We start from the raw sequence: 24,650 nt of genomic DNA, 5'->3' as shown, positions 1-24,650 counted from the left end.
AGATTTTCTCTTCCTGCATAGCAACTTTTTCCAATCTAGTGGTCTCCAGCTGTGCTAAATCAGCTGAAATCCAATGCATTTGAGGATATCAGGTTAAGAAGGTTTCTGATGCATCTTTTGCTCTAACTGCAGCAAATAGATGCTGCCCATCCCCCCACTGAGCACTCTACATGTTCAGAAAAAAAGCTTAAATTTGGGAGCCAGTCACAGGTTGTTGCAAGGTGGGGGGGGGGAAGATCTGCAAAACTTAAAAGATATTTTAAACAAATACTAATTTCATTATGTAACTTGTGAATCCTTTTCTAGAATGGAAAAAAATAATGCTACTGGGTATTTGGAAATATTTTTTTATTTTTTTTATTTTAATTCCATTTGGATTAATTTAATTTAATTTAATTTAATTTAATTTGGAAATATGCTTTTAATGCACAACTGTATTTGCTTGCTTATTTCAGGAACGAGTGAAGTCTGTATTTCATGCCAAAGAATTTGGAAAAATAATTAATTTTAAAACACCAGAAGATGCAGAGGTGAATATGAAATGCTATTACTACATAATATATTAATATCCCGTTTTGAAGGGAAACCGAATGTAATGTACAAACCCAGCATGCTGCTATATGGATATTGTATAAGTACTTCAGAAGTTGTTAATTGCAATTCCCATTGCTCTTTTTCGTTGCTGCTTAATGGTGCTAGGAGTTGCAGATAGATCTGAAGTGCCCAGATTGCATAACCCTGGTATCAAATTTTTCATAGTAGAAGTAGCAAGGCATGGGGGTGACATTTCTCAGAGAAGCTAGTTTCATCCAAGTGTGGCTTAACCAGGTGATTCACAGTTATGTCAAGTATGAGATTCATGACATCATATGAATTGTTCAGCGTTTAGCTCTAAGCTTCATTAGTTTGTAAATTTTCCCCATTTTTATTAATTAAATCATTTTTGCTTTAAGTCAGGTTTGTTCAAATTCATTTTTAATTTCTGCAGTGGATCCTCTCTAAGCTGGAAGAAAAAGTAAAGGAGAGTCAACCAAAACTGTGACCAATTGAAGAAAATAAGAACATTGCAGTTGTTTTATACTTCAAAGCATGTGATACTATTTAAATACAAAGCTACTGACACCATAATTTTGTGTATTTAAATTGTTTTTGAATCTTCTACACTACTAAGTGAAAAAGTTTGGTTTTACCAATATGCACAAGCAGCTCTATTGCTGAAAGCTGCTGTTGAATTGTGGCTTATTTGATTTTGTATTTATAAATAATAATTGTTTAAATCTAAACTAAATTGGTTTTACTTTTTGATCTGCCATGTAATCAACAAGACCAAAGCAAAGTCTTATGATGTAGTGGTAATCAGGCTCTTCCCTTTTCTCCAGTGTTTATTAGAATGTAATGCTGTACTGACACATCACGTTAATATTCACTGAAATTCAGTTTAATTCAGGAAGACTGATTTAACCAGCAAAGTTCTGATATTACCTTGCTGACCTTGCTTTGTTTGAGAAGCTTTTTGTTTACTAATATAGATATATATATGTATATAATGAAGTGGTTTAATTTTTTATACAGATAAGGAATTTATGGTACTGTAACACCTTTTTAATAATCACATTTTTATATAATACAAAAATTAGCAAAATGTTCTGGTGTCACAAAATTAAGCAAATATCTATCAAACAAAATATGAAATTTTAGTGATTCTTTGAATGGCAATAGTCAAGATGAAGTCAGAAAACTTATCAACACAGCATCATGTTTTAACATACTAGTTCATTTAGGCATGAGTTATATTTTGGATTTGAAGTCAAAAGCATGTTTCAGAGTGAATGGGGCTTATATCCCATATGTTTATACCTTTTTAAAGAAACTGACTTTTTCTGGACTTGCTGAAGAATTCCAGGAAAATGCATGTGTTTTTGTTCCCACTCTGAAGTACTGTATTAACTTTGAATCATAGTTTTTCATTTAGGAATGAGTTACATTTTGGATATGAAATCAAAATCATGTTTCAGAGCTGTCTTCTTTTGGACTTGCTGAAGTACTCCAGGAAAATTCATATGTTGTGCCCACTCTGAAGTACTGTTTCAGCTTTGGATCCAAAGTGTAACACATCCCTAATTTTATCTTAAGAATGCCCCTGTGGGTTTGTATGTGATTCGGAGGGGTATGGGGAATCCATGTCTCGTTACAGAATATTTAATAGAAAGTAATGTTAAAACGTTCATCAAAACATAAACACACACAAGATGGGGAAAATATTGCACAAGGTTAATTTTAAGACTATGCAAATAAATACTGCCTATCACACCTTTATGACAGAGGCTACTTCATAAAAGAGAAATGGAATGCAAATGTACATAAGATATATTGCCTAATACAGACTTGAGTAGTTTGATGCATGCAGTAAATGTCTGCTGCCAGAATATTCTTTCCAGATTGAAGGATTGTGGTAGAGGAAAACTAGTCTTTGCTAATGGTGCTTAAACTAATCAAACTGTAGCTTTGTTGTAAAAGCTGAATAAAGTAAATGGCATGCCCAGTGTGACAATATGTGTGATGTATTTATAATATAGTCTGGTATGCTTTATGTAACTGCTTGATGCAAGTACTTTCCCACATTGCATTGTTCCGAGCTTTTATTTCTTTATATAATTCCTATAAATTAAATTATCAGAAATGCCAAAGTATAATTTGTATTGTGTGGCTCAAGTTTGCAATACCTATCTAGGGTCTCTGACACACTTGAGCATTTTCAATTACTGCATTGTACAGTAAGGCCAATTATATAGCATCTTTAAAGATATACAATAAATACATATATAACTTTTACACTGTTTCAACTGACCTTATTTGGATGTAGTTTTTATTTTTTCATCATATCTGCTGTATTTATTTAAAAAGTTATCAAATAGGCACATATATTACATAAAATGTTTGTTAGATATTTAGGTTGCATTTCATTGAGTAACCCAAGGATGTTGCTGAAGGTCCATGAAAGGAGGAGAAGAAATTAGCTTAGATTGAGAGGAGAAAAGAACCAAAATTTTTTGCTTCAAGACCAAATCTATGTTTAGGTAGAGAAATTCATTTACAGGTAGTCATTGACTTAAGAATGTAATTGAACCTGGCAATTACAGTTGTAAATTATGAGAATTGTAAAGTGGATAACCCCATGACCAGACCATTTTTTAAAAATCTTTTTCATGACAGTCATGAAACCACACCATGGTTGTTAAGCAAACACCACATCATTAAGCAAATCCATTGCTGGAAACCAGAAGTAAATGCCTGTTATCAGCAAACAGTCATTACTGTTTATTTACACTTTACCTTCAACAAACACAAAAATTTGAGGACAGAGTTTGCTTTAAAATAATGCCAAACTTGCAACATTACATGATCTCCCATCCACAATTGTCACTTAGCGACAGCCACGGTCTGGCAGCACTTTAGAGGCTATAGAAGCAGCACACCCTGCCTTCCCTTGAACTGTCTCTGATTGCTGCCCAAATATTTTATCTCCCTTCCCTTCCCCATTCCCTTTATATTGAATGACTGAGATTGTAAAGCTTGAAGATGAAGATTGCTTTTATTGATCCAGTCATAGGCTGCTGTAGAGTAAAAGAGCTATGAAAGATTTTGAATAGGTAAAACATTTTTCTTAAACAAGCTATCGAATGGAGAATCATTGCATGATTCAAGTTATAAACAAGGATTCGTTGATAATAGAAAGCCACTTTATTTAGAAAATTACCCATTTCACTGGGCAGCATACAGTAAACAAATGATTTAAAAACAAATATAACAATCATTTAAAAAATTAAACACAAATAGAAACCAGGATTGGGGGAGAATATCAATATCCTGTAGTGTGGCCATCTTGCAGGTTCCTTATGGTTGTTGGGAAAACCATATTTTATTACAGGGTTTTCAGGAAGCTGGAATAAGAACAGGGCCAAGCTCACTTGGGTTCCAGAGGGCTGGAACCACAGCAGAAAAAGCTTATATTTTGTTCCACTCAGGTGGAACTTCTTAGCAGATGGGACCCATAATATACCCTTCCTGATGCGTGTAATTGGGAAGGGGGGGTCCCTCAAACAACTGTCTCTGGTTTGTTAACCTATTAATATGAATTCAAATAATATTAAAACATCAAGGTTTTCCATAAAAGCACCTATCAATTGTAGTTGCCTGTCATTAAGTGAAAAAAATATACAAACAGACTCTTAGTATCCATTGTTTAATTGCAAGTAAAATAAATACTCTTCAGTGAAACTCAGCTCATGGTAACTTCGTGCAAATTTCACAGGAACAGCATGTGAACACTTTACTATTCCCTTCATCAGACCAGTTTTGACTTTTTTTATCTAGCCTGAGAGGATTAGATAATTCAAACCCAAGTAATAATTAGGTGTGAGGCTACTCGGGAAGGGAGGGTTTTTGTTGTTTTGAGCCTAAAAAAAGAGCAACCAACTGCTGCCACCTGTTAAGGCTGATTGTTCACTACAAGAAGAAAGGCACCATTAAAAATAGATTTAATAAGTACTCAAATCCAAGCACCCCTCTTTCTGTTGAATAATAGCAATACAATTAGTCTCTATCATTCTTGTGGCCTTACGAGATTCAAATGCACATCTATTATAAATTATGAAAGGTAAAAGGATCTCTGTGATTATGACCAAAAGGCTCACAAATCCCCTCCAAAAAATTAAAAGCAGAATATTCAAAACCTATTCCTTAAAAAGTTCTAACCTTATTTCCATGTTCAGTAAAAACACAAACAATTGTTAAAAATCTATTACACAGAATATCTTCTATAAGTAATAAATAAAATTGCAGTTTAGTCAAAGGTATGTAGTTGATTCCCTTTTATTCATGCCAGGTTGAAATCCTTTAGATTCAGATTAAGGATGGTGTCTTTAACAGCTGCAAACACAAATCGAATGTTCTCGGTGTCAGTGGCACATGTAAAGTGGGCATAGATGTCTTTGTCTGAATTCTGATCCTTATATAACTGTAGAATGAACTCTTCGGCAGCTTTCACATCTTGTTTTGGTCCTGTTCAAAATCAAAATTGATAACTTAAGAAACCCAGATTGAAAACTCCAAATATGTTTTTATGTTTATTAGTTGTTGTTCAGTAGCTAAATCATGTCTGACTCTTTGCGACCCCATGGACCATAGCACGCTGGGCTCTCCTTATCTCCTAGAGTTTGCCCAAATTCATGTTTGTTCCATCAATGACATTATCTAACTCAGAGGTCCCCAACCTTTCCGGATTTGCAGACTGGTGGGGGGTGGAGGGGGGATGGTTCCATGTGAGCAGCTGGCAAGCACATGCACACTCCCCTGCTGTTCACACGTGGGGATACATGCACGCACGCTCACTTGCCACTTCCGTGGCCCGGTTCTGAGTGGCTCACGGCCCAGTAGTGCACCACGGCATGGGGGTTGGGGACCCCTGATCTAATTATCTTCCATCATTCCCTTCTTTTGGCTTCAATGTTTATTGGTATAAGCATAGATATTTTAATCCAGTCCATTGTTTTCAAACATGCTGGATTGAACAGATGATAATTTTTTGTTCTAGCATCAGTATCCATCTGTTAGGATTAGAATCTGATAATGTGTAACTTCAATTATAATAATACAGACTTAAGTATTCCAAGTAATAAAAATCACAGAAATTTTGATAGTATAGGAAAGAACTGTGATAGCTGACAGGTTTTACCAAGAGAGTGCCAATTGTGTAAGCGAATAGAAGAAATTATACCCCTGCATAACAGAGATAAGCCCTACTTAGAATAATTATTTACCTGTGAACTGGGGAAAATAGTTAATTAAATGAGAATACATAATTTTCTCTTCTAAAATATCTTTTTTGTTTAAGAACAAGATGATTGAAGATTTCTGAAACCAAGGGTAGGTAATTACTGTTTTAAATAAGGCCTTGCTTTCTTCCAAACGATTCTACAAAAAAAGTATAAGAAGAACAAAGAAGCATTTTTAAATAGGTTATCTTCAAAAATTAAAGTACCTTTATTTAATACTCAAAACAAAATGTACTCATTTTTTGCATCTCGACATGCACACAAAATGTAATTAATTTGGGCAAGTATATTAGCTATCCAGACAATGCCATAAACTCTGTTACACATCTTAAAATAGACATGTGGAGTTGGGAAAACTTCACCGGCCTGTGGACAGAATGTTCCTGGGAACACTGGAACTTCCTCCCCACCACCTCGGGAACACAATGATCCATTTCTCTTGGGGATAGTAGTGCAATAGTTTTGCAGAAGTGTATCTCCCAGAAGAGGAAATGCTTGATTCTGGCACACTTCCAGAAAACTACTGGACCACCTCCAAATGGCACAGTTGGCAAGAAAACAAGTATTCTGTCCCAGGAATGGTGATGTTTCTGTATGACTAATAACATGGAGTCAAAATGTCTCCATATCTAAAACTGCAACCATACAAGAATTACTAAGATGAGCACTGCTACAAGTTCGAAGTGCTGCCTGATAGCAGACCACTTACTTATAAATGTTTATTATGAGTGCTTTATAGTTATTGTTGCAGTTATCTGCTGGAGGATTTCAATGGACTGTAGGATTGCGATACCGCTAGTCCTTGGTTAATGACCATTCGATAAGCAACTGTTCAAAGTCACTACAATGCTGAGGACGGTGGTCATGGCCTGTCCTCAATGTTCCTGTCATCCCAAGACCACCATAGTTATGTAGCTACGATCTAGACACTTGGCCATCAGCTCCCGCTTACCCAGTTGCAGCATCCCAAGGTCACATGATCATTACTGGCAACCTTCCCTGCCAGCTCCCCACAAGCAAAGTCAATGGGGAAGTTGGCAGAGAAGATTGTAAATTGCTCAGATTAACCTCCCTCCGCCCACGCAACATGCTCTTTCCTCTGCGCTCTTGATATGCCTTGCTGGCCACCCATAAACCATCCCTGGATCCTCATGCATCCTCCCTGACCCTTGCTATGCTCACACACCCTCACAACCCCTTAGACTGAGCTCACTCAATGCCTCCCTAGCCACTTGTGCACTTTCTCCTACCTGTGAACAGCCATCTCACATCTGTACCAGTTGTTCCCCCCTTGCACACCTCAAGCTTTGCAACATTTGTGCCATACCTCCCCAGCAGCTCGCTCTGCCTCTCCCACTCGGTAGCAGCCACCCCAAGTTGTACTGCACTCTCCTCCCAAGCCACCTGTGTACCCTCCAGGGCATTTGCGCACCCTTATGCATTCTCTCCCTCTCGGCAACAGCCATTTACTTACCTGTTGGCCTGCTTGCGATCCACCAGGGATTTGCAAATTTCTGCTAACATTGATTGTTAGAAGCTGGTAGGAAGTTGCAGTGATGGTGCTCATTTAACAACCTACAATCTTCTTTAACAGTGGCCATGGGCACTACTGGGATTGCTATCGTTAAGCAATGCAATCACATGACATTGTGCTTTATGATTCTATTGCTTAATGATGGAAATTCTGGTCCTAATTGCCCTTCTAACTCATAGTCTACCTGTACAAAGTTCTTCCTATCCGAGGTTTTCATTGTGAGCATTTCTATTGAGGATTGGCAGTGGGGGTGGGGGTGTTTGGTTTTTATTTTTCCCCCCCTCTGCTGGGTGCTTGCAGCAGGTTTTGGTCACTTCACCTGACCCTGGGACACTGTGACCGTCATAAATATGAATCAGTTGCCAAACATCTGAATGTAAATCACAAGACTCTGGAGATGCTGCAACATTCCAGCTGATCGGTACTTCAGGATCAGCACCGAGCTCCAGCTGAAGCCTGGCGCTGATCCTGGCGCTTCCACTGAGCCCTGACAGCCCCGAAGAAGCACTGATCCTGGCACTTCCGCTGAGCCCTGACAGCCCTGCAGTTCCAGCCATCTCTCGCTCAGGCTTGTGCAGTGCTGCCACCGGTTCAGCTCATTCCCCTCCCCTGCTACCACTTTTCTAGGATGGTCGCGTACCACCTGCCAGGTGCCAATGTACCACAGGTGGTACCTGTACCACACGTTGAAAAGCCCTGTCCTAGTGGAATGCTTTGGGCTATGTAGATTATGAGATCAGAAAACTCATTAGTAGGGAGGAACAGAAAGACTGAAGGAGGACTTAGGGGATGCTCAAAGCTAATGTCAGTGAGCAAATGGAAGGTGTAGGCAGAGGACCTTTGACCAACTCAGCTGGTACACCAGTTGTTGGCCCTACCTGGAGCAGGAGGACTGTGTCGCAGGAGTTCAGGCCTTTATCCCTTTGTACATGTGATTGTCTCTGAGAGATCACTTAGGAGCCTCAGATGTGTAGAAGTAGTGTCCTGTGTGTTAGCCAGCACAAGTGGTTGGAATAAAGTTATACCTGATTGGTTTCCAAACAGCTTTGAGGTACAATTCCAGTTTTGACCTATGTATGCCGTGATGCTTAGGCACCTTTAGGACCATATATTCCAGCTAGACTTGATCCATCTGACTCAGCTCAGAGCAGTGGTGGGATTCAGCCGGTTTGCACCAGTTTACCAGAACCGGTAGCTAATTTTTTGTTGCCCGGGCCCAGAATTTTTTTTTTAATTTTAATTCCATTTATATCCCGCCCTTCTCCGAAGACTCAGGGCGGCTTACAAGCTTAGCAGAATGTACTTCTGGAAGCGGCATCCACACAGAGAATTGGTTATTCACATATTTGAATCCCACCACTGGCTTAGAGGCATTGCTCTTCGGGCACTGGCCCTTTTTTGGAACAGCCTCCCTGCAGAGTCAGCTATGTCCCCTTGATCTTTCTTTGAAGGTGCTAAAAACTATACTCTTCCAGAGAACATTTCTTGATCGAGATGCCTCCAGGTCTGATTTTGTGGCTGATTACAGTTAGTCGTTTAACAACCTGTCACTTAAAGATTATTCAAAGTTATGACAGACTCCCCTCCCCCCAAAAAATTACATACAGCCCATCCTTGAAATTGCCATATGTGCACACATGCCATGGTCACATGATTTGCATTTTGGGGGCTCGGCAACTAGCTCGCATTGACGACCAGCTGTGGCATCTCACGGTCATGTGATCATAATTTGCTGTGGGTTTTTTTGCCAGTTTCCAGTCAGTTTCTGGCAAAAGCTGCCCATTCTGAAAAAGGGATTTACTTAATGACCATGTCTTTCGTGCAAGAACTGTGGTGACTAATTTTATGAACCACTGTGAAAAACAGTCGTAAAATCGAATCAGGTCATGTGGTGATACCTAACAATCATAGTGACTTACAGCCAAAATTCCAGGCTCAATTGAGATCAAGTTATTTATTGTCATTTATTTATGTATTATCAATCATATATTAGTTTATTTCCAACCATGGATGTTTTATTATTTTTGTTGAACATGAATATACCTTTGTCAGAAGTCCAAACCAATTATGTTGGTATAGTTTTTATGTTAAGGGCATAGCTGGGCAATTCTCTGTCAAGTTCCTTTTTCCCCCCCTAGAAAACTGGCACAAATGTCAACCTTCCATGGTAATATGTTAAGATGCACACATGAGTATTGAATAACTATTTATGACAGCAATTACTTTTCTTTTTATTACCTCATTATGGGATTCTGCCAGGACTTGGTCATATTCACTCAGTGCAACTAAAAATATAATTGAGGTCACATTTTCAAAGCAGTGAATCCATTTCCTTCTTTCGCATCTTTGTCCACCAACATCTACCATTCTGTCAAAAGGAGCATAAATAACTAATCATCCTGTAAAGCACTTCACAAAGCACCAACTTTGAGGCTGCACTTTGCTGGAAAGATATACTGATTTTTGTACAATTGATTTTTACATTTTACATTTGGAAAAAATAACAGATAAATTTTGTTCCATTGCAATGATGATGGAAAAGTTATTTCAATGGTGAAGTCTGATATCTGAGCTTCACTGCTACCAATTCTATTGTTGGCTCAAATAAAGTGTAACTTCATCCCATCTCTACAACTCTTCCACAACACACATTCCTAATGGCTGCTGCACTAAAAGAGAAGCAGTGGACATGCATAGCGCAAGAGTTAATTTTTTCTTTCCTAACTTCTAATGCACTCAATAAAGTGAGTCCAAATGTGGAAGACACTGAAACCGGACCATAGCAGCTCTTGGGGAAACAGTTACTACTGCTGCCCATGCCAGGTGGGGGAAAGAGCAAGGGATTGCGAGACTGGCTGGGAAACTATCATGGTGTGTTGAAAATGAAGCTCAGGTGATTGCAGCAGCCCAGAAGTGCAGCAGCAGCCAATAGCACTGAAGCAGCCGTAACTTTCCCAAATTTCATTCCTTGGGAGTCATGGGTCCTGGATCTTGGACACATTCTGTAAGTGAGTCCAGCGCAGGTACCTTATTCAAAAATTGCTGCCCTATGATGCACCGTTTCATCCAGTTAAAGGTCAAGACAACCACAGTTTTAGCAATATACAGATTAGGAAATATGGGGCGTGATGACTCAGCAGTTAAAGACAATGAGCTTGTCAGTTGAAGAGCTGACAGCACAGGTTCGAGACCCGAGCTCTGCACAGTGGGGTGAGCTCCCATTACATGCCCCAGCTCCTGACCACCTAGCATTTCAAAAGCATGCAAATGTAAGTAGATTAATAGATGCCACTTCAATGGGAAGATAACAGCGTTCCGTGCTCCTTTGGCATATAGCCATGTGTGCCATATGACCATGGAAATTGTCTTTGGACAACACTGGGTCCCTTGGCCAAGAAACTGAGATGAGCACCATTCCCCAGAATCGACAACTGACAGGGATTAGAAAATAAAGACTTTTAAATTAAGCACAGTTGAACAATGGAACCAATTACAGACAATATGCTTCTTTTCACTGAATATGATCAAGCAAAAGCAGGGTAGGCTTCCACCATGGGCATTCTAATTTGGACTTGATCTCCTAAATAATATTTTTCAAGTCTTGATGCTATGATTCTGAAATCTTTATTTACAGACAGAAATGGATGCAGCGTAATAGGAAAGGTGAAACAAGACCGGAGAGGATTCATCTAGTCTTAATGTACTTTCTTTAGTTATCCATTTACTGAAAATAACTGGTGCAATTTTTGATCATTTGTGATAATCAGGATGACTAGGAGAAGGCCTTAAGGACAGACTTACCGAAAAAGAACTTTTTGTAGCACAAAAGGGTATTCAATGATTCCAGTGGTTGGTATTCTCACTCTGAGGACATCTTGCTCATTTGGCACAAATGATGGCATAGCAATACGTTCCAAATCTGAAAGGAAACTTCAAAATCAAAGCCACACATCTGTTTAGTTCATGCATTTCATATAATTATAAATTAATTCAACAGAGACTAAAAGTGGTATTTCACATGAAAGCTAATATAGCAAAAAAAAGGTTTTAAAATCCATTTTATTAAATGTAAATATATTAAAATTTAAAATCAGGATGCCATTGTGGAAATCTTACTTCTACTTAAGTTTGCAGAGAATTGTAATGCTTCTCTATATCTGCCACGGCCCTATATCCTCCTTCTGAAGCCTATATGTTCTGAAAGAAGACCCCTAAAGATTTGACTGAGGAACTGAGATAAAGTGATCTGTAACTCCAATTCTTGTTTGTTTCCCTGTTAATGTTGTTCCCTGATGTGATCTGAAATATGTGCATCTAGATATTACTTTATTTCTGTTTTTAAATTCAATTATTTGTATGTATTCAGAGTTTCTTTGGTGAGCAAAGTGTGTCAGATGAAGATGATGATAGCCTCAGAGATAAAATATCCAATTATTCTACAGGTAGCTAGATAACGTACAGGAAGCACTTGTAATATTTAACAAAGAAGGGCAATCTACTGGAAACATTTTATATGCATATGCCTCACACAGGGGAAAAAATGCATTATACTGATGACAGAGTCTCCTAGAATAATGTGATCAAAATTTGGCATTACAATTATTTTTTCGATCGCAATATTTCTTCTCTAATAAAGAAAACAAAAACCAAGCTTCTGGAAGACCTATCAAAATTGAAGGTAAACTCAATGCGCCCTCCCCCTCTGAAAAGAGACTTAAAACTTTCAGCTTTGAGCCTCCAACAATGTCACTAGGTCAGGGGTAGGCAACCTTGTCTGTTTTATGACTCGTGGACTTCAACTCCCAGAATTCCTGAGCCAGCTGGCTCAGGAATTCTGGGGGTTGAAGTCCACGAGTCATAAAAGAGACAACGTTGCCTACCCCTGCACTAGGTCAGCAAGCCCACTGCAGCCCTCCAGCCCCCCCCAAAAAAAAAGAGGAAAAAAGGGGGGAGAAACACTATGTGATCCTGTAATGCATTTGTTTCAACTATGTTTTATTAACTGTTCAAGATCATAAAAACTGAACATGCACACTTAGCAAAATCTATTCATCAACATTCCATACAACAAAGCAATCATAAGCCATACAATTTAAAAAATATTTTAAAATAGCCAAAATGAAATTTGGAAAGATTACCATACTTACTATTTAGCTGAGTCTGACAACTGGTATTCTCTCCGTCGGTGGTAGCACTCCTGGATACCTGGATCTTCCCATAGCCTCTTAATTGCTTCTGCATATTTTCTTTCCAGAGTTTCTATTTTGTCTGTTTGTACCTCTTCAATCATCTGGCTGTCCTCCTGAAATGAGGAGTGGGAGCAGGCATAGTTATAGACTGAAAAATCAGTTTGAACAACAGAAAATGTCAAACTAGACATCAGCTATAGGTTAAGCCACAGGTCTGCAACCCGTGGCTCCGGAGCTGCATGCGGCTCTTTCAGCCATCTCCTGCGGCTCCCAGTCTTCTGCTATGTGTAGTCCAAAAAAAAAAAAGTGGGACTAAAAAAGTTCAACCAATTAATTCAAATATGCAGGGTAGGTGCATATCTCACCTTGGCTCCACTCTTCAGTCAAACCCTGTTCTGCGCATGTGTGCATGTACGCGCATGCGCACACAATTTTTGCGGCTCACAGTTTTTCCTTTTGTGAGGGAACCAGTTCCGAGTGGCTCTTTCACTGTTTCAGGTTGCTGACCCCTGGGTTAAGCAAAGCATAACCAAAAGCACAATATAATCTGTCCAATTCAGCAGCTGGAATGAAGCTTTACTTAGCAGCGATCCTTGTAAGGTTGATTGAGATAACTGTGGCAAACATGCCCAATAGAATTTGATTTATGGAAGAAAAAGCTACATCTTTTATGGTTTCCATGGTGCATCAATAGCTTTGAACTGATGAAGAGAAACCAACAATATTTAAGGAGGGCTGTTTGGAGATGCATGTCGCTTGCTCTATTTTATGCACATCTGAACTGGCTTCAGATTAGACATACAATCTATGCAGAACTCTGAAGGGCTGGCTCTCTTGACAACCAGGAAGACATAAATAACAGAATAACAGACGTGCGCCTTTGGCGTCTAGTCATGCCGCCCACATGACCACAGAGACGTCCTCGGACAAGCGCTGGCTCTTCGGCTTTGAAACAGAGATGAGCACCGGCCCCTAGAGTCAGAAACGACTAGCACGCATGTGCGGGGGAACCTTTACCTTTACCTTTTTTAGAGTTGGAAGGGATCTTGGAGATCTTCTAGTCCAACCCCCCCTGCTCAGGCAGGAAACCTCATACCATTTCAGACAAATCTCCGATCTCTTCTTTAAAATGTCCAACGTTGGAGCATCCACAACTTCTGGAGGCAGATTGTTCCACTGATTACACAGTGGAACACACTGTGTTCCACACTGATTACACAAATACCCTAATTAAAGCAGCCTTAAAAAAACACCTACTTATTGCTATTTGTTATTTCTAAAGTGCCATATTAATACCTATCTGTTTCTTTTAAAAGTTTGCCTAAACTGCAAAGTGATGAACAAAAATTTCATCTTGAATTTGGAGGTAACAAAGCACCTTCTGATTTAGGTACATGAAGACAAGGGGGAAAAAGAATTCACCCAGTTACACTCAACTCAATAAGAGCCTTGGTGGAGCAGTGGGCTAATGCCTCCTTAAGTAACACCAGCTGCCTGCAATTAGTGCAGGTTCGCATCCCACCAGGCTCAAGGTTGACTCAGCCTTCCATCCTTCCGAGGTAGGTAAAATGAGGACCCAGATTGTTGGGGGCAATAAGCTGACTTTGTAATAATGCCGCTTGGGGTGTGTGTGAAAGCCCTAATAAGCAGGCATATACATAGAATGAAGGCTACTGCTAAGCTTGTAAGCCGCCCTGAGTCTTCGGAGAAGGGCGGGATATAAATGGAATTAAAATAAAAATAAAAAAATAAAAAAAACTCCTGCAAGCACATAGCTCTTAGCTTATCTTAGAAATAGTATAGCTCTTAAATAGACAATAGACAACAATAACAGATATTACTTTGGATTTTTCTCTCTCTTTTCTCAGTGCCGATCTTACAAATTTATATATAATGAGTGTCCTCCATGTGGAAAGGAAACATGTTAAATAAGCAAGCAAGCAGTAACACACAGTGTCATTTGAATTTACTGGGCCAGCAATCAGAATCCCAAACTATTTCTTGCATTTTTTTCCCCAAGAAAACAAGAATAAGCAACTATGCTCTTCTTAAAGCCTGGCACCTGATCCTACATGTGCAGGCATAACTTTTGGCACTAATGTTCCATGATAGAAATGAATCTAAACTGAAAATAAATATGTTCGTTGCTAAAGTACAGTACTTGGCATTTCCACTTAGACTAGGCTAACTCTGATTCCTTTAGCATTAGTCAGAATGTGATTTGATGAACCAAGAAATCAGGCACTTTGGAAATTTTACACAAATGACTGGGCAACAGATGAAAGCATTTTATTTCCATTTGATTATGTGAATAAAATTAACTTGACAGGCATGAGAAGGTCTAGATTTCTCACTTAAATAAAAAATCATGCTAGGTCTTTTGATTGCAATGCATTTACTAGTGCTACTACTAAAAAATTTGGAACTTTGAAATTTTTACTATAAGATTTCGGAACTAACTATATAAAATAAACAGCTTTTCATGAGAAAAAAAGTTATTTTGTCTACTGTAAGTTATATCATATATAGATTATATGTTATGGTTCCGATAGATGAAACCCATCAAAAGAACTTTGAGGCAAAATTCTTCCTTAAGGAACCTTTATTCGGGAAACAAAGTATCGGCACTACATAGTTGAACCCAAAAACTAAATTCCCTTCCCCCACATACAAAGTAACAAAGTACAATTCCCACCCACAATAACTTGTCATAAAACACATTCCCCAGTTAGCTTCAAGCATGGGCTTTCTCCTCAGCTCCTCAGCCCCCCGAAACGTTGTCAGCTCGCCCTTGAGTTCCCACAGCAGCGCTGTTATTATGGCTAGCTGAGCTTACATCCCAACCCGCCCTGCTGCACCTGAATTCTAAAAGTATGAAAAGCATGTTAAAGGAGAAGAGAAAATGGCTGCATTTTCATCAGTTGTCAGAGCAGGAACATCCAATGTTAGCAGCGTTGACATTATGATTTAAATTGAACACTACAGGGAATTAAAGATTCTGGGCAAAAAACATGTAAACCAAAAGTTTTGATCAGTATTGGAATTTACAAAATGATACAAATTCTTCAGCTTTTAAATATTAGAGAAGATCTTTGAAGAATGGGACCAGAAATTAGTAACTGTGATATCAGTAACAAAGTACACTTCTACGGATGGACAACCATCCAGTGTTAATGAAGGAATGACAGATGTGAAACAAATCTTGCTTGATGCCAAAATAGTAGAATCAGAAATATTGAATTAAGAAATGTGGATTATAAATAAAAAGGGCATTTAAAGTCGAAATACAAGTGACAAGTCAAGAGAATGACCCAGATAAGAACATTTTACTAGATACTGAAAAGAAGGTGGCTGAAGTGTTAACAACTATAGTACTTAGCATTGTGAGCTGCTCAGAGTCATTTGGTTGAGATGGCTATAAAAATTGAATAAATAAATAAATGATTAACCAAGACAATTATAATATCTCTTTTCAGGGATTTAGAAAACAGGCTTGTTAAAAGCTTCAAAGAAGCCTTTGTTATGGGAGAAAGAAGAATTAAAGTCAGATCAAATTGTATAACAATATTTTAATTAACATTTTCAGAAGTAAAAGGAAGGACTCCAAAGCTAGTTTATTTATAAAAGTTAAAATAAGAGTAGGTAAATTACAACCAGTCTTGCACAATGCCATTATGGTAACCAATCCCAATGAAGAACAGCTCTAGACTTGCTATGGAGTCTTTTTCCAGCTCTAGTCTACCTCATAAGGCTGGCACCACCATTGCTTTCAATAAACTTACTACAGGTATTATAACTGCAACCTTTTATTTGACAGATCATAAAATTCTTAACTCAGAGCTAACTGAGGTAGTAAAATACGTACAGAAAACTACAAACAATTAAAAACCTTGCAGTAAAGCAAATTCTCACTTAAGACGGTTGCAGCTTACTTATAGAATCTGCCACTTCCTTCCAGGAACATACTGTAAACTGAAATATTCTATTATAAAGTCTATTTCTATTTGAAAAGTCATACCCAAGGTGGTCACCATAGTAACTAAGCACTGCCATTTTGTCTGCATCTGTGCTGCACTGGATATTATTATGCCTGCTACCAACTAAATAGCAGAGACTCACCACAATCGGTTCTTTGATTACTGCATTTCCATGCTATTTGAGGAGGGAGGTGAAAAAATGCACTTGACCAAAATGTTCCCGTATATCCAAATCATACAAAGCCTGCTAGAAATCTGCTTATCTAAGTGCTTAATTTCCGTTATCACCAGTTGAAATCAGTGTACACTGAATTCCTGATAAATTATTTCTTCTTTTACTGATGTGATAAGCGAAGTTGACAAAACCCTACCATGATGCAACATCATAAGGGAAAATAAATTTAGATAGAAAAAAAGGAAAATATAGGCTACCTCCTTCAGCAAATAGATCAGCTGTCATTATAACAAAGTGTTTGCTTGCCAGCAGCAAACATAAGGACGGAACTAGCCTGCCTGAGCTTCCTTGCTAAAAAGTCCCCGCCATTAAAAAAAAAAGCTCTTTATCGCAGGTTGCCACTAAAATTGTCCCTCACAGAGAGAAAGCTCAGAGAGTAGCTGAAAAATCAGTCATTTCAAAATCTCAAATTGCCCAAGAAAGAAGTTGGGTACCAAGGCAGCAAATGAGACCGGCATATATAACCTCAGTTTGTGGCATTCTGGGTTACTAGAAATTTGTAACCATTTTCAAAGGAACAGTATGAACAAACTGTAATTACTAGGGCAGTGCATGCTTCAAAACCTATTCCCAAAAAGTGCACTGGGCCTCATGAAAGTCCAGTGGAGCTTTCCTGCTCATTAAAGCGCACCATCTTGATTCAAGTCTGAAAAATAAATGCCACCACCTTAAGGAATAATGGTTATAAAAGCTTTAAAAGCTCAATCAAGCTTATAAATCAGCAACATCTCCTCTTTTTTTTCACACTCAGGTAGACACCTGAAAAAAGAAATCAGACTGCTTTAATGAAGAGCAAAGTGCTGCTGTCTCCCTGACCTAATTATTTCTTCTAGGTAAATTAGGAATATCTTGCCTTTCCCGAGTTACAGTTCCACATATGCAGTTTCCACCTATACCAGCCACTCACTTATCAACTGCCTTGAATTGAGTTAGAAAAGAAGTAAAAATTATTTTCTTTTACTCTCCTTTTTAATTATGTGGTTATAAATGTTAGCACATTGTAACTGTTCCCAAAATGAAGTAAAATTTGATGTTAGTTTTGGATAAGAGAAAGAAATCACTGGGGTGCTCTCTTACTACAATAAAACTGACTGCCACCCAAACCGAACAGCATGTTCTACTAAATTGCTGCTTACCACAGAGAACACCATCCAAAACGGAGCAAAAGATTAGCTGTCTGAGATGACGCCATGGGTTTTGCTCTACATTAACCCTCTTCTCTTGACTGACTTCAATATTCAATCTCTTCCCTATTGCACCTCTCTGCCCTTTTCCCCTCTTCTTCCCAAACCCAGAACATGGCTGCTGCCATGTTCTCTCTTTCATGTTTTGCAACACAGGTAAGTCCTTGACTTACGAGCACAATTGAGTCCAAATTTGCTGTTAGTAAACAAAACACTAGTTAAGTGAATTTTGCCCCATCTTGTGAACTTTGTTGCCACAATTGTTAAGCAACCCATTGAAGTTTTTAACTTAGTAACATGGTTGCTATGTGAATCTGGCTTTCCCATTGACTTCGCTTTTCAGAAAATCACAAAAGAGATCATGTGAGCCTGGGACACTGCAACTGTAATAAATACATGCCAGTTGCTAAGCATCCGAATTTTAATCAGATGACCATAGGGATGCTGCAACTTTCTAAGTGTCAAAAACAGTAACTGGAAACCTTTTTCAGTGCTGTTGTAACTTCGAACATTCACTAAACAAATAGTTGTAAGTCAAGGACTACCTGGATTTTACGCACCCGCGTGTGCACATATATACGAACGGGGCCATGAGCAGGAGTGGTGCAAACGGGGAGTGCTAGTGCCCACACGACACTCGCTAGCGGTGTCCCATTTTTGGCTTGCGGCGCTGTTTTCACCACATGGCACCCTGTTTTTGCCACATGGTGCCTTTTCACTGTGCAGCGCGCGGAACATACCATTTGCATAGCAGTGTTGCTAGCACGAGTGGGTGTGAGTACGTGCACTGGCCAGCCTGTCCCGCAGGTTGGCAACCCCTGTCCTAGAGGGTTGCAGTAAAGCTAGAAAATGAAAAAAGTCATGCAATTTGTGGTGGAGGTTTGCCAGAAAAAGCAAGGAAATAACTTGGGTTCTAAGAATCTGAATGTCCAGAGTATGTAAATAGCAGAACAGAGGAAACAAGATGTGAAGGTAAACGGGTGGGTGGGGATTAGGTAATTAAAACACAAAATGAAAGAAGAAACTTCTTGGAAGCCAAAATGAAGCCTGAAAAGGAATTCCAAATAGGTCTTACAATAGGAGGAGGAAGTTACCTATTTCTATAAATAAACATATAAGGAATTATTATTGTGCTGTGTTGGCTGGAGATAGGAATATTTGTGTACTTTTGAAAAATAATATGTAGAGGACCAAGGTAATTGTAATTTATTTGGAAAGTGGGGTTGGATGCAATTGATAAATAAAATAAAAATACCATGAGGCTTAAAGAACAGAAGGCAATACATGTATAAGGTGGAAATTAGAAAGGGAATAGTGTCCATGTGTGTCTATCTAGTATCCATGTATAGTATCCATTTTCCCATAATCAAACCTGGGGAAACAAACATCTGTAACCCTTCCAATTTTTGATGAAATAATTCCAAAGTCAGTGATTTAGAGCTATACTGGAGCACTTTGCTTGTTCAAAATATCTGTAATTTTTTTCCAGAGGAAATAATTCCATGTGGAATAATAATTCTACAATGGAGAATAATTAGGCCAAATTAGTGAGCTCCGGTAGGAAAGACTAGGCTATAATGACTGCCAGGTTTTCTACATCCTGTAAGGAAATACATCACAGGGTTTTTGATGTAGGGGGAAAGTAGAGGATGGAATGGAATGTATGCCATTTTGGACTCTTGTGCAAAGCATCAAAGACAAATTCAAGAAAACTGAATGAAACATAAAATAATATGATGTTGGTCACCCAACAGTGGCCAGGCTTGTACTGTCTTCAAATCAAAGTGATTCCTGCTCTTACTGAATCCTCTTTTCATCTTCCTCCTCCATCACTTCCTCCTTGCACACTACCTATCAGCTGTTATAACAGATTATTAGTTTATTAGTTGTTCTGGTAAGAGATAGGACATGGAGTCACACAGATAAAATAAGAATGGAATATCTCTAGTCGTTTCTTTCACCTTGGATAAAAAACAATATTTCCTCTTTGAGCTACCTCATCATCCAGGTTTATGAATCCAAACCGTGTCCTCTCGGGAGATAAAATATTCAGTAGCTGTAACAAATCAGGGAATGAAACCCTTTCCAACCAGTTTGGATGGTCCCAAGACTGCACATAAAACTAAAGTAAGATGAAAAAAAGAATATTGCATATTACTGTAAATCCTTAGAGGTTTTGTTTAGCAGGAGAGACCGATTTACCTGCCAAACATGCTAGCTGGGGAATTCTGGGAGTTGAAGTCCACAGGTCTTAAAGTTGCAAAGGTCGGGGACCCCCGGCTCTGGGGTGATGGTTTTAAATTGGGGCATCCTGGCAGCTTTGTTTAACTTTAAAAACAATCAGTCTCAGGGAATCCCCTAAAAAATGCTTACTGTTCTAATTTTATTGAGTGATATGGGAAAGATGGCAAAATACTGTACGTGGTTTCTATTATTTTAATTAATTTCACACCATAATCCCTAAATATAGGATTAATAATACTGGCCTAATTTATACAGTGGATGCCTGAATTTAAGTAAATAATAGGAACTAAAAAAAGCACCTCATGTGTGCCATGAATTTATATTATTAACACTTCTAAACCTCAACCTGACATCCATAATATTTGAGAACAATAGTATTGATCTATATTTCACAACAAAGAAGACGGGCTCTAATGAAGAGAAGATTCCACACTGAATTTATGTTTAAATCAATATTTTCCAAGAGTTTATATAAGTTCATGTCTTAATTGGATCTATGTTCCTTCCTTTTGCATTGTACACATTAGCTACTTCCTTCTGATGAACATCTCTCTCTTGAGTGACTCAAACTGCAAACACATGCACAAGTCTATTTCAATATGATTTATTACTGCTTTTGGCCAGCAGATAAAACAGAAACAGAAAAACATAAATAAGCATAATATAATAAAACATTTTAAATCCTCTTGTGGAAGCTTGGGTGCTAAAGTGGTTGCGAGCAGTTTAACAACATAGTGCAAAGAAGTGGAATTAAAGATTGGTCAATATCTGGTAAAACCTACCTGATAATGAAAGATCCAACAAAATGGCAGCACCAGCTAACAACAGACCCGTATTGGTTAGCTGTTGTAGTTATTAACAACTTTCAACTTGCTAACTGGTATGATAACTGATGCAGTCCTACAACATCTAGTTGAAAACAAGCTCTTTCCACCTGGGGACAAAGGAAACTACCCAAACAGCAGAGAGACAAAAGATCAATAGAGGAAAACTGAAGGAATCAAGATACCTTATGGAAATAATATGAAGTGTCTGGATCAGGGGTGTCAAACTCAATTTCATTGAGTGCCGCATCAGCATTGTGGTTGCCCTCAGGGGGCCGGGTGGTATGGCCAGGGTGGGAGTGGCCTACTGGGTGGGCGTGGCTACAGTGCATATGGCCTACTGGGTGGGCATGGCCAGCTCTACATCGTCCGCATCAAGGGTGTCTATGGGGGCCTGGGCAGGAGTGGGACAGATCTGAGGGTCTCTGGCAGAAGGAGGGTCTCAGGGCCAAGGCAGTGGGGGCCGTTCCCTCACTGTTTCCAGGATGGCTTTGCGGGCCACATGAAACCACTTCGCGCGCCGGATCTGGCCCCTGGGCCTTGTGTTTGACATGTCTGGTCTGGATGAAGACAATAGAAACAAATACCTGACAACATCAAGCATACTGAAGTCAAGAAGGCTAAAATGAATCATCAGAGTGAAGGAGATCTTAAAGTCCAACACAGTGGCAGAAATAATATCAAGGCAATTAGATCCTGGGCAATTCCAGTCATTAAATATACAGCTGGAGTAGTGGATTAAGTTCAAGCAAAATGAAAAGGCCTGGCTAGAAAAACCAGAAACAAAAAGACTATGAAGCATACCCTTCATCCACACAATGACAATGTCAGACTCTACTTACCAAGGAAAACAGGTGGGCAGAGAATTGAAGAATAAAAAAGGACATTGGAAGAATATCAGGGCAGTGACAAAAATGCAATGAAGCTACTACACCATGAAGGCTTACTGAATATTGGACAGAGCAAAATCCTTACATGGCCAGTATATAAAAAAAAACTACCAGTACTTTTTTTTTTTACTTAATCTGACTTATACAAGTAATTTCAATTTATGTGCAATAATATACCTTGCTTTGTTCAGATGAGTATGGTATTTGTAAAGCATCCATAGCGCTCACCATAGCTTGCATAGCAGAATATATGTTTTGATAAACCAGTTTTGTGTAGTTTTTACGCTCTTCTTCTGAAAAGCCTGATCCATGAATTATCTTCATCTGTTTGATAAATGTACTTTTCCCACTTTCTCCTGTACCTGCAAGAAAGAAAATAAATCATTAAGCAATATGGAGAAAGTGGCAAATTTTTAAAGGGAAGGGAAGTTTTATTCCTTCTTGCTAATGTCAACTGACACACACACAGGCCTACCCAAACAGTTGCAAATATAATATCTCTAAATAAGGAGACGGTCTGAAGCACAGTGGCAAAATTTCAGTTTTTATATAAACAACAACATACATATGATTAATGCTTTTAAGCCACTATAAAGGTGTTCTGTACCAGCCTGCTACCGGCCCTGCAGAAAAGGCAGGGACAACCCCTTTACAAACGGCAAGAGGCTGGAATTAAGCCTGCCAAATTTATTAACATAAAACAGAGCAAAACAAGACACCAACCATGAAACAGGACCTATGAAACAGGAACTAATCAAGCGGTTGCCTTCAGCAAACCAGCCCTCCCACGCATTCCCCTTTTATACAGTTCAGGGCGTGGCTTCTCTCTGCCTCCTTCCGAGGTGCCCCATTGCCTTCCTCTGTTTACTCCTGATTGACTGCCTCCTGCGTCGGGCGTCCTTGAACAGGGCCAGCTGTGGGTCATCTTCATCCACGCTGTCAGGCTCACACAGCTGGGTGTCCGTCGTGACCAGGTGGGAGGGGCCTGGCTGAGGGCTCTCATCAGCAAGATCTTCAACCCCCTCAGCAAGCTCTTCAACACCCCCCTCCTCCTCTGAGTCGTCCGACCCAACTGCCGAACCCACAGGCTGACCCTGAATCACAACAAAAGGAAGCCAGAGGCAGGGATTGAAAACATTACATTAACCCACAAGAATCTGAAAGAATACATCTGTTATTGAAAATCTTTATAATACACCTACATACCTATTACTTTGGAAAGAACAATTTTTAAACAGTCACAACAGAAACCCCACTCTTTACGTAAATTTACAACTGGTATATTCAGCATAATTTTTTTTCTCTTAAAGTGTTACTAAATAATCTACTTAGATATTGTACATTATATCTTTAAAAGGTTAGAAGCTATAGGAATGGTGATTTGACTGCTTTACAGAAGCACACTACATTTTCATTAAATCCCCCCCTACAAATATTTTTCCCAGGCGTCCACTAGAGGTCCCTCAATACCACAAATGAAAATATTGAGGGGATTGAAAAACGCAAATGCTTCAGATGATCTGAAAATGTCTGTCTCCAGTATGGTTTTCAAAACTACTAAGGATATTTTGAGTAACGAAGCTAATTATTTCCATCTATTTCTCTCTGCATGTACTCGTTATTTTTACTCATATGTGTTTTAAGAGCTTAAATTATTCTTATTTATCTTTCACTTTTTCTCTTTCACTTCGCCAATACAACACTATGGCTTCATTTTCTCTTCTTTAACCTCCCCTTAATAGCTTCTCAGAGTTTTTTTTAAAAAAAAAACGTTAGTAATTTGGCCTGCAGACAGTTTCTGTCTTTGAATTCACTAAACAATATATTTCACTGGTAGAATGCCCTGGTTGGGTTGATATAAGAAGCTCAATTCATTAACTTGTGAAAAATCTAACTAATTTAATTTGTGTTAACAAGGTGATCACTAGGTTTAGACACACTGTAGCACTTTAAATTACCACTAGACAACTCTTGCCTAATTGGTTAATCATTCCAGAGATATTTCCTTACCTCAACAGAAAAACAGAATGACTACTACTGGGCAAAAGACAAACAGTGGGAGCCAGAGAAACCTCCGACTTCCTCCTGGCTTCCCCACTGAGTTTTCTTGTGGGAAGTTGGCAGAGGGCATCAGAAAACCTCTCTCCCTTCCTATCATTCTGTTCCTTCCTTCCTTCCTTCCTTCCTTCCTTCCTTCCTTCCTTCAAAACAAAATGGATAAATGGATAAAAGTTTAAAAAATTAAAAACAGCAATGAGCATAGATTTAGAGAGGCACAGATTTTCTTGAAGGACAATACAGCAGAGCACTGGCAGGCCATTGCTGTTAAGCTCCAAATACACAAGTAAACTAGGTCTGGTACTAAAAAGGAAACAGTGCTGGTGCAGTCTGGTTGCCAAGTGAAAGCCATTCTGAAGCCAGAATGTGTTTCTCTGTGTCCAAACTAACACACTTCTGCAATCAGTCAATCAAGCCATCTATATAGAAACTAAAGCACTATATGCAGCCATGCTTTTTGACAGTCAGTTTGACAAAACTGGCTGACAAACTGTACTCAGTAAGTAGTCCTTAATGGTACTGCATCTACATGGAGGGAAGTAAGTGGCAGGCACCAGATGGTTCGATCTTAGGCCCAGTACTCTTCAATATCTTCATAAATGACTCTTATGAGGAATAGAAGTGGAACTCATCAAATTTACAGATGACATTAAGCTGGCAGGAATAGCCAACACCCCAGAA

At 38.9% G+C, this 24,650-nt stretch overlaps 2 protein-coding genes across 2 annotated transcripts in view; one reads left to right on the top strand and one right to left on the bottom strand.

The window, feature by feature from the left end:
- The window catches only part of VPS13A (vacuolar protein sorting 13 homolog A), a 124,477-nt gene extending 121,647 nt beyond the window's left edge, over positions 1 to 2,830 (top strand). Inside the window, exons 71-72 of the mRNA XM_081319364.1 lie at positions 456 to 530; positions 989 to 2,830. Of these exons, the coding sequence (XP_081175490.1) occupies positions 456 to 530; positions 989 to 1,042 (129 nt within the window). The 3' untranslated portion in view covers positions 1,043 to 2,830. The remainder of the gene's footprint in view (positions 1 to 455; positions 531 to 988) is intronic.
- Positions 2,831 to 3,728: 898 nt separating this feature from the next.
- LOC308664441 (guanine nucleotide-binding protein subunit alpha-14-like) overlaps positions 3,729 to 24,650 on the bottom strand; it is a 34,589-nt gene continuing 13,667 nt past the window's right edge. The window contains exons 2-7 of the mRNA XM_081321678.1: positions 22,089 to 22,273; positions 12,516 to 12,670; positions 11,170 to 11,298; positions 9,607 to 9,736; positions 5,820 to 5,973; positions 3,729 to 5,061 (exon numbers count right to left, since the gene is read on the bottom strand). Of these exons, the coding sequence (XP_081177804.1) occupies positions 4,877 to 5,061; positions 5,820 to 5,973; positions 9,607 to 9,736; positions 11,170 to 11,298; positions 12,516 to 12,670; positions 22,089 to 22,273 (938 nt within the window). The 3' untranslated portion in view covers positions 3,729 to 4,876. The remainder of the gene's footprint in view (positions 5,062 to 5,819; positions 5,974 to 9,606; positions 9,737 to 11,169; positions 11,299 to 12,515; positions 12,671 to 22,088; positions 22,274 to 24,650) is intronic.

The sequence above is a fragment of the Vipera berus genome (genome assembly GCF_964194415.1).
Source record: "Vipera berus genome assembly, chromosome: 2".
NCBI lineage: Eukaryota > Metazoa > Chordata > Lepidosauria > Squamata > Viperidae > Vipera > Vipera berus.
Note: the sequence above shows the minus strand (reverse complement) of the source record. Positions and strands in the feature narration are given on the sequence as shown.